Consider the following 14,226-nt stretch of genomic DNA (forward strand, 5'->3'; position numbering starts at 1 on the left):
ACAGACCTTTATTGATCAAGTTTTTTAACCTCTCTGAGTCATTTTTCAGCACCAAACGAAATGATATTCTTTATTTTGTAGTATCCAATCAAACCAAATCAAAAAACAGAAAGTAACACTGAGTTAATCAGGCCAGTCAAGGCTACTGTAGTTGCTTAGGCAGCCCAAAGACATTGGACTCCTTGGAACCCTCTTAGTGTAGTGTACTAGAAAGGATATTTAAAATTTACATTGCCATAATCACAACACCTTTGCTGTGCAACAGAAACATTCATTGCCATCTTTAAATGTGTATAATCTCAGTCAGGTGGAGAGGTTTATAGGTTTATATAGCTTTCCTTTAATGTCAGCAGTAACTACCGAAAAAGCCATGTGTATGAAATTTAGACTAGTTTGAAATGTCTAGGAAAACCTGACTAGTTAACTGTTACTTAAGATTGGGGGGGAGTCAGGGGGTGCGGGGGAGCCATGAATTTATGTCCCTTCCTGCTTGAGGGATTATTCTGTTACTTCATACACCACAATAGATGTGTAAATACTGTCAGCTGTTGTTAAGTGCTAAGTAAAAGACAAAGGTGGAATGTTTATGAAGAGTTCAGTGGTCTCTCAGTTTACTTTCTCCTAATTGGCAATGAACATGTATCCTCAGCTATATGTAAGCACAAAAATGTTACTATGGAAACATTTGGAGGCTTTCTAAATGTACTATGTGATGGAATCAGCTAAGACTGATGTTTATCTTAAACACGTAGCTTGTCCAATATTTAAACCTAATGGACAAGATGTGTACCAGTTGAAAATGTAATATTTATCCAATAATTTCTATTCTATCAAGCCTGGCTCTAAAGCAATAGGTTGTACTCATAGAGTAATAAATTTTTAGTGCATTTGGAGATAAAGGCTATTGTTGGTGATTGCTTAAACTCTTTTTGCTCAATCATCTGAATGGTGCAAATCAAAGCATTTTGTCAGACTGTGAGAAGTTTCACCTAGATATTGCTTCCCACACACGCGGGTCACCATATAAATTACATTCACGGTTTTACAGCATAGCTGGTGCTGGAAGTTAAATTGATGCCCAGTGGTGGAACTCGTAAAACATTTTCCTTTTAACAAAACCAGGCAGAGTTGACATTGTTGATGGTGGGTTCGATCTAATAAACTATTGGTTCTAACAGTGATTTTTACTGTGTTTCAGAGGTGATGATGATACAAGTTTAGTGATCCAACAGTTTTTCTTGAATGACAGAAAATTAGCTCTACTGTCTATATTACCAAATGCTGAGAAGAGTAGAAGTAGGGGGTGACTGGAGTCTAATATAACCTCATGTTCTGAAAGATGACAAATTATAAGAACAAACTCTTTAACTCAATGCATACCTTCTTCACAGAGAAAAATGCTAACTTTTCTTTTTAAAAAAGTGTTATATAGCCTCTACTGGAAATTTGGAAATAACTTTGTCATTACCTTGTTGTGCAAATATGTAGTCTGTGCTCTCCTTTCACAATCTTTTTACAGATGCTTTTAAGCTGATTATCATTTCTGAAAGAAAAGCAATTTTGTATTTGGTTATTTTCTGTGTAGTCTGTGTTCTCTAAGGTTACTTTCCTATAAAGGCTTCAAGCTTTACATCAAAGATTTTTAATTGTGAACCATAGCAACAATCAAGTTTTCCCATAAGAGTGAAATAAGAGGGGTTAGTTTTCATTTGCTGGGTATAAACAATGGAGACAATTTTAAATGTATTTAGAAATATTTCTTCTTTGGTCATAAACATAAGTGAAGCTTCATCTTTTCTTTGGTGAAGTAAGTTAATTTTTCCCATTTCTCCTTAAAATCAACGGGTGCTTACAAAGCCCTTCTATTTTTCATTATAGGCAAGGATCTCTTCAGTTCATACTTTTTTTTTTTTTTTTTTTTTTTTTTTTTTTTTTTTTGGTGTTGGTCCTGCTCCTGTAAACCTGTGGCACATTCATCCAAAATTGGTGATCTTTCTGCAGTTTGGTTCCATTTCATTAGATATCACAGGTCTTTTACTCACTTCTTTAATATTTCTTATCCCAGTATATGCATAATTTTTTTTATATTAGGAGATGAGCTTTTTTGATGTACAGATAAATGTTATCAATGGTGCTAGCTACGCAGATGAAACCTGTCATGTACAAATAGCATGTATCAAGCCCCAAGCATGCAGAACTAGATAAATCGGCTCATTTGCTGAAGCCTTGCAAAAAGAAATTAGTGATATAACAAAAGCCTTTGAGGCTTTCAGCCCTAATAATAATGGAGCTTCATAATAACCCCTACAGATCATTGACTCAATGGGTAATCTTTTAGGAAAACTTTTCCCCCTTTATCTTCCCCTCCCTTTTAAAGGACTATAGGAAAGGTGGCAAATAGCATCTCTACAGAGAAATGTGTATGTAACTAAGTATATGAAATAACAAACTAAAATTAAGAACTTTATTGACCATTAAATACAGTATAGACAAGTTTTATACTCTTGATGATTTTTGAAGATCTTACACATTGACTAGTAATAATAGCTTTTTCCATGTATAATTCAGATTAAACTTTTAAGTTAGTGTATTTGGTACATAGAGATTACAGCTGGGTCATTGGAAAAAGAAAAGACACAGAGTAGGGAAATGTAAAGAAGCAAGAAGAGGATTCAGGGTAAGAAATTTAGAGGAAGCATTTAGCCTGTTTTTAGAAAATGTTTATAAAGTGATCAAAGAAAGGAGATAGGATATAATTAGTAGGTTTATTTGTTTTATATAGACCATGGACTCTCACTGAAAGCAAGTCTTTCATAAAACTGTACATTTATGGGCCTCCCTGGTGGTGCAGGCAGTTGAGCACCGCGCTATGAAGCTGTCCACAGCTTCTGCAGTGCCGGTTTGATCCCCGCCGGCCTCGGTGCAACCCACACGGCTAGCAGACCTCTCCTGTCTTGCCAGCTGCTCCCCTCAGCAGTGTATTTCATCAGTCTTCCTGTTCTGTTCCCTGCTCTGTCTCTGGTGAATCCTTTCACCCTCCCGCGCATCTGGCCTGTACCCCGGTTCTTGTATAAATGAAATAAATCTTTAAAAAAAAAAAATGTACATTTACATATATTTACAAAAATTTATTTCTAACTTAAAGGAGGTTATGGACTTCTAAAGCATATTTATGTATACCAGGTTTAGCATTATATTAAAATGGTGGCTGAACTATTATTTCTATTAGAGTTTTCATGAAGAAAACTCTAAAACATTCCCTACTTTTGACTCTTTTGCTTGACTGAGTTTTTATTGGAACTGATAATATGGTTTTTAGATCCATTATCACAACTGGCAATGGTCAGTAGTGTCTGGTTGTGTAATTTACTGCATTTCTTGAGTGTAAGAGAAATATTGAGGATGCAGAATGCTTAAGAGGTTTTTGAAAAATTATTTATCAAAGAACACTATTTTCCCGAATGCATTAGCTATTGTGATTACACATTGGTACAATCTGTTGACAGAGAATTGAGTTTGATTTAAATGAAAGGGAAAAAAAGAGACTGGATGTTTTCAATATTTATTGATATACCTAGTCCATTAAGGTAAATTATAGAGTGGATTTCACAGTGACAGGAACATTTGGGTTAATGTAGTTAAGAATCAGTCAACATTACCATTAGACCCTTACTTTTAGGAATTTATTACCACCAATTAGGAAAAAAGCGCACACAAATGAAATTTAGTCCTAGCTTACTTGTTGCAGAATAGTTGAGCTCAAAAATATTTGCGCCTTTACTTTTAATAGAATGATCCTGAATTTCTTTTGAATTTCACATGAAAGGCATATTCTCCCACATAATAACTGAACATGTATAGCAGGATTTGGTGTAATGATTGCTGCTATGGTTAGAGGGGAAAACTGCTGTTGTTTTCAGAAAAGACTGCTTGGATGATGAAAATAAAACTAATTTTTGGAGTGATTTTATTAATTAGCTTTAAAAGGTGGTCTTCATAGGTTCACAAGCAACTACACTATATCTGGGGACAATTAAAATGAAATTTGAATGAAAAAAGATATCAATTGTTAATGAAATATGAAGACAAAAGAACCGAATAAAATTTATAGTAAATATAATATATATAAAGTGTCTCAGCGCCTATTTGATATAGGTGTTATATGCTAGATTGGTAGGAAAATAAAGTAGATTTTCTTCAGATTATCCTTACCTTTGCAATTCATTTATCCTAAAACAAGTATAAAATTTCATGAGATTGTTACAGATGGTTCCTAGGAGGCTTAAAACAGCTATTTTGTCTTTTCTGCCTTTGTGCCATTACAAATGCCACGCTTTGATTATATTTTTAATGAAGAAAATTCATTGTTTCCCCTTCCTATGTGTGCATTCCTTGAGTTCAGATCGGTATCTTTATTTTTTTTAATGTCTTAATCCCTAATTCCTACATAGTAGTTAGTGTAGCATCTCATGGACACCTGTTCTTCAGAACATAGTAAGCTGAGCCAAACCATTGTGACCTACAAATCACCACAACAACCCTTTTATTATACTTAACAGATTTTATAGGTCAGGAATTTGGAAAAGAAAAGACAGCTCTTCTCTGTTACAGTATGTCTACGGCTCTGCTGGTATGATTCTGTCTGCGGCAACTCAAAAGACTAGGACTCAGATTTAGAGCTAGAGGATCCAGTTCTTCACTGACATGTCTCAGCTAGAATAGGCTTAACTGGGACTGTTGACTTAAGTGCTACCTGTAGTTTCTTCTAAGTGATCACATGTAACTGTACTTCGTGGCATTTCAGGACACTAAAGATGAGTTTTCCCAACAAATAATGCAGAAGCTTCATGGTCTCTTGTTTACCAAGCCTTGCAGTCACTTATGTTTCGTCTGCTACATTCTGTTGTCACAGCTGTCACAAATCTACCAGATTCAAGGTGTAACAAAGAATTTATAGCCATGTTTTAGAGCTACCACATATTCAATAAATGATGGAATAACCAGAAAAAGGATAGGGGGAGAAGGAGCAACTAGAGAAGGGAGGAAACAAAAGATGTGAAGTAATTATTGGCACCAGTAGTGCTAAGTTTGAAAGATTGGTATCTCTATTCCAGAATGAAGATTTCCCATAAAGATTCTGTCCACATTATAGCTTATGTTGCAAATAAATATATTTTGGGCCTCTCTGGTGGTCTAGGGGTTAAGTCTTTATGACCTGAATTTGATCTCCGTCCAGGGAGCTAACCCACATACAGCACAGCAGATCTCTCCTGTCTCGCCCACTGCTCCCCTTAGTAGATTTATTTCAGTAAATCTGACTGTTCTATTCTCTGCTTTATCTCTGGTGAGTGCTCTCACCCCTGCACCTCTGGCCTACACCTCAGTTCTACATTTAAAATAAAAATAAATAAATACATTCTAATTTTCTTTTTTATTCACCAATTTATAAGGTTTCCGCCCTTCTTTTTCTTGAGAATTCTATGCATAACATTTTAGATAAGTCCAGTGCATGTATGCTTGCTCATTTATACCTTTAAATTCTAAAAGACCAGTAGGACAATTTTACATATTTTTCAGAGATGTGATATACATTTCACTATAAGACTTCTTACAGAGATGATATCACCTCTGAGTGCCTCTAAAACCAAGGACAAAGATCCTATCAGAACTCATGATCTTTCCCACATGATATTCTGGTAACCGGCAAACTTAGAGACTGACTAGTTTCATGTTGAGCCTAGACTCTCTCTCTCGGACATTCACCCACTACTTGTACCTACATAGTTGCTATTAAATTTGAGAGTTGAGGTCCTAGAAGTGAGGAGCCAAATTGAATATAAGCAGTACACCTATGGAAATTAGTTGACATGGTCAGGTAGTGATTGCTTGTTCTTTCTTTTTTTAAGAAACCCCTAAATCAGGATTTTCATCTGCCTGTAGTTTCGCATGTCAAAGGACGTCAGCCAATCTTAATGGGGTCTTTACCCTGAGCCATTTCCTTGAAAGCATCATGAAGTGCTGTAAACCTTAAATCTTAATATCCAGCATGATACTTTCTCTTTGTTTTTTGTGTTAAATTCAAAACTATTATTTGTTGACCATACAGTTTTAGCTGTTCACCCAGACACAGAATGTATGGCAGAAACAGAGACCACAACAAAATAAACATATTCAGCTTAGGATCGAGCACTAGAACACTTCTTTGCAAAGAACACTTGCAATCTGTTGTACTATCAATGCTAATGAGTATAGATCAAGCTTGCCCAGGTTGATCTGTCATGCTCTTTTTTTATTGGATGAGAGCATAAGATAGCATTCAATGAAATAAATATTTCATTTTCATAAAATGAAAAAAAAAAAGACCACCTACAGAGTGATTCCAGAGTCCAGTGTACTCTTGTAATCTAAGTCCATATTTCCAAAAATGTTTTGGTTTTTGTTACTTAAATTTCCTGTTTTCAAATCAGATTATAATCTCCCTGTAGTAACTAACTGTCCTTCCTAACTTCATCTCCCTCCCCTAAAACTTGTCAAAAACATAGGCTAATACCTGTTTCTCTCAAAATGCCAAAAAATTGTTAGCTTTCTTATTCCTTCATAAGGAGCTAATATTGGGCATTTGCTCATACCAGGATGTTCACAGAAGATTCATAATTGGTCTTACCTGTCTCCAGTCAGTTCTTATTCTAACCCATTTTGCTTGTCATAATCAAATTAACCTAGACACAGGTTATGTTGTCCTTTCCTCAGTTTAAAATCTCCAGTGACTCCTTATTACCTTCAGAATTAACTCTTGATTTTTTTTTTTTTTAACAGCAGAATAAGATCATTTTTGTGTCACTGGTATTGCACAGTAACTATCAGTGAGTAACTTGTGGTGGAGTGAATAAGGAAAACATGTGACAGCAAATGGATCCTTATTTTTTTATTCTTAAATTTATTGCCTTCTAGTGCTACTATAAAACTTATTCAATAAAGTCAGTGCTACTATTTTTCCCTACCCCAAACACTTTGCCCTTATGTATGTTCCTTTTAAGTTGTGAATTATGTTATTCTTCTGCTTTCCTAGCTTCTTATCCCAAGTTCTTACCATGTCCTGTTAGACCATGTATGGTCTGGAACCTACCTACCTCTTCAAATTCATCTAGTTCCTTCTGTCCACATTGTGCTTTAGTCCGCTGGCCTCTTTGAGCATGTGAAACCGCCAGTCTTGACACCTTTGTACCTGCTTTTTCTTCCTAGAGAATGCTGTCCCCTAATCTTTGTGGTTCCCTTTCTTACTTATCTAGGTATTTGCTCAAATGTCACCTTCTCAGACCATGTTTCCTAATTATCCTACTTGAAATGTCAATTCCGTTCATTATCTCCATACCTTGATTTCTTTTTATCCACAAAGCTTATTACAACCTGAAATGGTAAACATTCCTTTGCTTAATATCTACCTCTCATTAGAATATAAGCTCCAGGAAAAAAAAAAAAAAGAATATAAGCTCCAGAATGGCAGACACTGTGTTTTGTGAAATTTGTATCCTTGCTCTCTAGACATTGCAATACCTGTGGAATTAGAGAATAAATGAATGTGTCTTTATTTACCTTTATGTTTTTTTCTTTTCTCATTCTCACCTCTCAAATTCAAAACCTGCCCTTTGAAAATCTATTTCCATGCCCATTTTCTTCTGCTTCTCTCGGTGATCTTTCTTCTGTGAATTGGTATAAAATCCATGGTTTATTTTACGACTACAGAGTAGAGGAATGGTATTCAGCCCACCTCTGCTACAGATTTATATATGGTCTTACCGCTCAGTGTGACTCATGCACTACTATTACTTAGCCGTTTCCTCATCTGTTGCAAGATTTAGATGGGGCATATTGAATAAATTAAGTTATTATTGTTAACCAGGAAATCAAAGATTATTATTGAAATAGATGTGACAGCCCTATTCTGAGGGTTTGGCTTTGATTAACTGATTTTGTCTTATGGGTACTTTTGTCATCAGCATTTTATAGACTAGGAAAGCCAGGAAGGTGACTTCCTCAAGTGTGGTCCATTGATAGCAGCATCTGCCTGATAGAGAAGTCAACTCTCATGCCCCTTCCCAGACCTGCTAAGTGAGAATGCCTAAGCTCAGACTTGGAGATGCAGAAAGATCATTAAAATTTTTAGAAAGCGCTACAGATGAGTTTGATTTTAGTCAAGATTAAGAACTGCTGAGGTAGACCCTTGCTATTAATGTACCATGAAATGTAGTAAAGCATCACTGAAAATAAGTGATTTCAGACCTATAATCATCTACTAACACATAACTAATGAAATTATAATGGTATTTCCTAAAAGTAACCACTTTTTATTGACATATTTCATACTATACTAAAGTTTTGGGATAGGGGCAAGCAGCCTCATTTTAAGTACTTCACTGGTATCATTCTATGAAACCATATGGCAACCTTGCTACAAGCTTGCTTGATTTGCTAAGCTCAACGCTGCATTCCAGATTTATTCTTTTTTCCCCTTTCTTTCAGATCAACTCAATCATGGACATAGGAAAATTTTAAATTGCCACATGTCATTGATCTTTGGGATCCCTATAGAATAGTCTACACTGCCCAGGAAGTGTTAAACCCTATTGAATAAACATCTGATGTGCCTACTGGGATTGAATGTTAGACTACGTTGTAACTGCTATTATTTGAAATTTAGTATATGAATGGATGCAGCAGTAGTACATGCAAAGCATTTATTTGAATAGTAAAATATTTGAAGTTATTATAGCATAGTTGTGTGGTAGTAGCAGGCTGCCTGGGTTCAAATTCTGCTCTGCTGCTTACTAACAGGATGGCCCAGTCAAGCTATTTATCCTCTTTATAGTTAGATTCTTTGTTATACATACCAACAAAACTTCTTTTCTTGATCTCACTTACTCATTCAATCTTCCACTACCTACTTAGTCCCTCCTTCACAGACACACAGACACTTTGAGGCATGTATTGCAGGAAGGCACTGCAAATTATGAATGGGCTGCTCCTTACCAGGCTGGCTTTTAACTTATCACGCTCCCTGATAACTTGGACACATGGAGAATTGTAGGTTAGGACTCAAATTACCCTTATCTCATAGTGAGGCTTTGCAAAATTCTTTGTAGCTAGATGCTGTATATTTTTTCCTCATTTTTTGAGATTTTTGAATTTTTGAATAAAGTCAGGGTTGAATTTGATGATTTTTAGGTTACCTTCCAGCTTTAAATTATTGTTGGGTTTTTTTTTTCTGAGAATGTCATTACTTTGATTATGTTATTTTTTTTTTCTGACGAGGTAAGCAATTATAGTTCTGTTTTAGGGATGTGAATAACAAGAGGATTCAGAGTACCTAAGGTTTTTAATGAGTTTAGCTTCAAAGAAAAATTGGTATAAATTTTCTATTGGATCAATCAAATACTTGGAATAATTACTCACAGTAGTTTAGAACAACTTTTTAATGGAGAATTTGCCATTATATTGTCACTAATATAGATTAAAGTTGCCAGGTTTGGCATAGAAATAGGAAAGGAATTCTGTTATTAGCTGCTTTTAATTCCTTGCTTTCTGTTAGCTCTTACCAGTTGTTATTACATTTTGCTTTTTATTTTGTCCATTGATAAATGGTACACGAATATGGCAAGGTCCATCAATAGAGAATTTTTCTTTAAATTTTGAGTCATAATATATTAGAAATATTACACAGACAACTGTGACTAACAGAAAAGTGATGTGTAGTATATTACCTTACTCCATAATTATCTGCTGCAGGAAAAGTATGACATTTGAAGATAAGAAGTAAAACCTACATATAGGAGTCCAGTAGGTCTTCCTAGAACCTGCCTAGAAGTTACTAGAGACTAGGAATTACCTAAGGCTAGGCTGGTGGGTAGCCTCATGGTTTCTGCATCTGTGGTATAATAAATGCATCAGCACGCTTACATATCTGTGAGTGACTAAGGGGGAAGTGGGTCTAGTGAATATGTGCAGCACAACAAAAAATAGTAGAAGATAAAACAACAAACAAATATTTCAAAGTTAGACTGAAGGGTATTCGTTCAGATGCAGGAATCAGAAAAATCTTTGACCATAATATGAGGTAAGCCAAAGGAGGCAGGATAGCAGTAGTAAAAGATAAACAGTTAAGTATGCAGTTTGGGTGTCTACATTGCGTAATGATAGATTTCCAAGCACACTTTCAAGGATGTTATTTAACTCAATCTTTAGGACTGTTAGATGATATAACAAATGATTGTTCCCTTTCAGAAATTGGCAGGTGATTCATTTTCTTTGAGGTCAGACATCTCTGAGTAACTATACTAGTAGCCAGCTGTGTTACCTAACACAAGTTAACTTCTTTTGCCTCCATTTCCTCATTTACAAGATTTGAATATTAATTGTACCTACCTGGTAGGGTGAGAAATAATGCTTATAAATCACTTAGTGCTTGGGATATGGTAAATAACAATAAATGCTAAATGTTATTATTGTTTCTATGAGCACTGCAATTTAAATAACTTAATATTCAGCAAATTTTATTTTCTACTATACTGGTATGTATTATATCTTCTAGAATGTAAGTGGGCTGGTTACGCGTGTGTATTTACACAAGCTTGTATCCAAAATGATTGTGCCCTATGTTTAGTCTGTCTTTACTAAAAACATTTGCTTAGTAATAGGGGATTCTACATCTTTTATTTCTTTTAGTTTTTGACCTGAAATCAGATTATACTTTTTGTGCAATAAATCTACTTTCATACTTTTCTACTGTTTGTTGAAAAAAGTAGGTAAGTTTATAAAATAACCATAACATCTAGAACAGTATTCTCTATGTATATTGCGTGTGTTTTCTTTTACATTATTATCCACAGTGAGAGATCTCTTAATAGTTGCTCTTTCATAAATGTACCTTCAGGCTTCATAGCTAATAAATTTCTTTATGAATAGTCTTTGTGTAGTTTTCTGTTTCAGAAAATGTGATTTAAAAAATTATGTGTGATTTTAAGGGGTATTTCTGACTACTTTGGCTGTAGTGCAGAATTTGATTCTTCCCTCAGATTCCCATAACAGAACATCCTTCATATTTCCTGCATTTGCCACTCTCTGATTTCTTCATGTTTACAGAAATTGTTAGAAGGTTTTAAACAACTTTGCTTTGCATTAAAGTAGCAGATAATCACTCTTATTATACAGAATGATACCACCTAAACATTCAAACTGTCAAGTAGAAAATATTTTACATAATCCCAGTTATAGAAGTTCTTTCTAAATGAAAATACCAAATGGATGCACATTTCCAAAACAAGTTCAATTTTTGGTCAATGTCTTACTTAATCAGAATTTGTTTTTGCTATGTTAACTCACTTACCTTGGCAGTTGTAATCTCTAACTTTAATTTTTCCTACTGATTTATTTTTTAAGAGCTCTGAATCAAATTTCTGTAGTAATTCCTACTTATACTCCCAGCTACCGCTACATTTTGTTCTGAAGAGGTCAGACGTAGTTCAGTTTTGTTGGCCTTTTTCTAAATTGGTTTGAATGCATTTTTCTTGGAATCTCTCTTTATACTTTTTCCCAATACAGATTTCTGGTGTTGCCTGCCATTTCGCAAGGCAAAGTTACATGTGGCTTTCTCAGCTCCTTCTCTTAGGCTTAATGAAATTTCTTCAACACAAGTAAGGAGAGAAGAAAATTTATCAATGCTTAAATTGTGTGTGTGGTCCTAAAGTGTGAGCTTTGGAGTCTGAGATAGGTTCAGATTATGGAACCAGCCCTTCTTAACCATGTGACCTCTGGCTATATTGTATAATTTACCCCCATCAGCTTTATCATCTGTGTAAGAGTATTAATGATACCCATCTATAGAATTGTTTTGATTTTTAATTAAAGGTTTCTAGCGCATAAAAGATGATCAGAAATTATGCATCTTTCTAGGGAATAGGGATTTTTTTTAAAGATTTATTTTATTAATGCATACAAGAATGGGGGTCTAGGCCAGAGGTGCAGGGGGTGAGAGGATTCACTAGAGCAAAATGGGGAGCAGAACAGGTAGATCTACAGAAATACACTGCTGACAGGAGCAGCGGGCAAGACATGAGCAGTCTGCTGCACCATGGTGTTAGCTCTCTGGCTGTGGAAAGAACTCAGTTCGAAGTGGCTGGCGATTGCTTGTTAGCGCTGAGACTTTAACCTCTGTGCCACCAGGGAGGCCCCTCTAGGGAATAGGTTTTCATAAAGAAAGTGGGTTCTTCAGAAACAGCAAAATCCATCCTACCTGTAAACATTAAGTAATTTATTATCTTTTACCAGTATACTTTGAAAAAGTATAAATTTTTGTGCAAATGTCTGTATTATATCACATGGCCTCTCCAGCACTTTGCTATGTAGTCATGAACTTTGCTACGTTAATATAGGCAGCTGAGTTAGTTGCCAAGTGGATTTTAGTGGTTTAGTATTCATCTTACTCAAAAATAAAGGACTCTAGCCACCGGTTCACAGTGTGAGCATATCAGACAGAGTTTTAAACAGAGATGACATAGCAGATATTTAGTTTGCTCTGTATTTTGTATAGTTATTTTGAGTATCTATGTGCTTATCCTACGTAAACTGATTTAAAATATCAGGAATTTGGGAGTCAGTGTAATGTTCCTTTCTTTTTAAAAAAGTATTACCTATTTTTCTTAATGTAATACTACTAATTTTGAAAGAATCTTCTGCCTTAACTTCTTGATCATTATTCACTATTTTCTGTATAGTTGAAAAAAATAAATCTGAAAATGTCATCCATTCATTTATGTCTCCTGTACTTATACTGCAGGAATAATATCATGGTTCTACATTTCATTTTAAATAATCATAATTTTGGCAGCTCTTGAACACTGACTGCCCTCCTATGTCTATGCAGGCATCCCTTTTCACAAACTTGTCCTTTTTAAATGAAGCTCTTTCTGCCCATTTGTATCTGTGCAAATGTTTTTTTCTCCTTTCTTTTTTTCTCCTAAACCTGTCATTTTGGTATATAAATAAAAAACAAACTCATAATTTTAATTGATGGACATGTTGCATAAGTGCCTTCTATTCCAAATCACTAGAAAAATCTTAGTATTCCCCTCTACTGTTTTTATAAATGTCTAGAGTTGTCTAAATTTCACTTCAATTAAGTACAGAAGGTGAGTAGATGATGAATCAAAATTTGAGACAGTATCAAATTCATGTTTTACTATTTTATGGAGAAAAAAACTTTCTATTATTTTCTAATGTGTGAAATGAATGGATCTTTTTGGATCAAAGTACTATGATTGTACCAGGGCCTATGCCTTTTCTAAACAGGAAAATTATTTTCATTTAAAATATCACACATAGGCCAGGTGTGGCTTACTTACCTCTTGGCACATCCATATCCTAAAGCTCTCATGAGAGAATGCTTTAAAAAATTGTTTTCATGTCTAGATTGTAAGTAAAATCAGTTGTCATAGTGAGTTGCAAAATGCAGAACTTCATTCTGAAGCTGCCTGTTTCTCATTTGGATCTGACATATTAAAAAGCATATAATTAATGGTTGACATTAGTAATTAACATTAACTTTATGGTGCTTAATATGCCATCATTCATCCATCAAGTAACCAGAAATGCATAATGTCATGGCATAAAGGTTTTAATTATATAAAATCGTCCTGTTTTTATATGGTATAAGCACTGAAAACCCAAGGTGTATTTAAACATTTTTGTAAGCATTTATTGGATGTTAGCTATATTTTTATTTCTTTTTAGGAGTATGCATCAACAATTGTGTCAGGAACTTCAAAGGGAGAATGGAAACCTAATTGTACAGTCTTCATTATCGGCTAAAGAGCGCCACCTTGCTGCAGTTGCCAGTGCACTGTGGAAACATTTCTTTTCATTTTTGAAGAGTCAGAGAATGTCACAGATAGTGCCGCTCTCACAACTTGCAGATGCAGCTGCAGGTCAGTGTTGTTAATTTGCTAATTAGGTTTTCATTTTCCAGAATCCATCAGTTTTTTTCTTGTTTTTGCTTTGTAACAAACTCTTATTTTGTTAGTGTAATAAATATTTTGACAACCAAAAAGATGAATTACATATTTTTAAATTAGGCTCCTTCAAGTTATTATTTTCATCTCAGTAAAGGTAAAAACTGTGATTATTTGTTTAAAAGAAATAAATTTTAATCTTTAAAATACTGATAATGCATAAGCT

The 14,226-nt window shown here is 34.7% G+C and overlaps 1 protein-coding gene across 1 annotated transcript in view; it reads left to right on the top strand.

Annotated features, from left to right (window-relative positions):
• MMS22L (MMS22 like, DNA repair protein) overlaps positions 1 to 14,226 on the top strand; it is a gene marked incomplete at both ends in the record, with an annotated part of 93,266 nt that overhangs the window by 53,177 nt on the left and 25,863 nt on the right. Inside the window, one exon of the mRNA XM_084258501.1 lies at positions 13,783 to 13,976. Coding sequence (XP_084114627.1) covers positions 13,783 to 13,976 — 194 coding nt within the window. The remainder of the gene's footprint in view (positions 1 to 13,782; positions 13,977 to 14,226) is intronic.

This window comes from Talpa europaea (assembly GCF_964194135.1).
Source record: "Talpa europaea genome assembly, chromosome: 2".
Classification (NCBI taxonomy): Eukaryota; Metazoa; Chordata; class Mammalia; order Eulipotyphla; family Talpidae; genus Talpa; species Talpa europaea.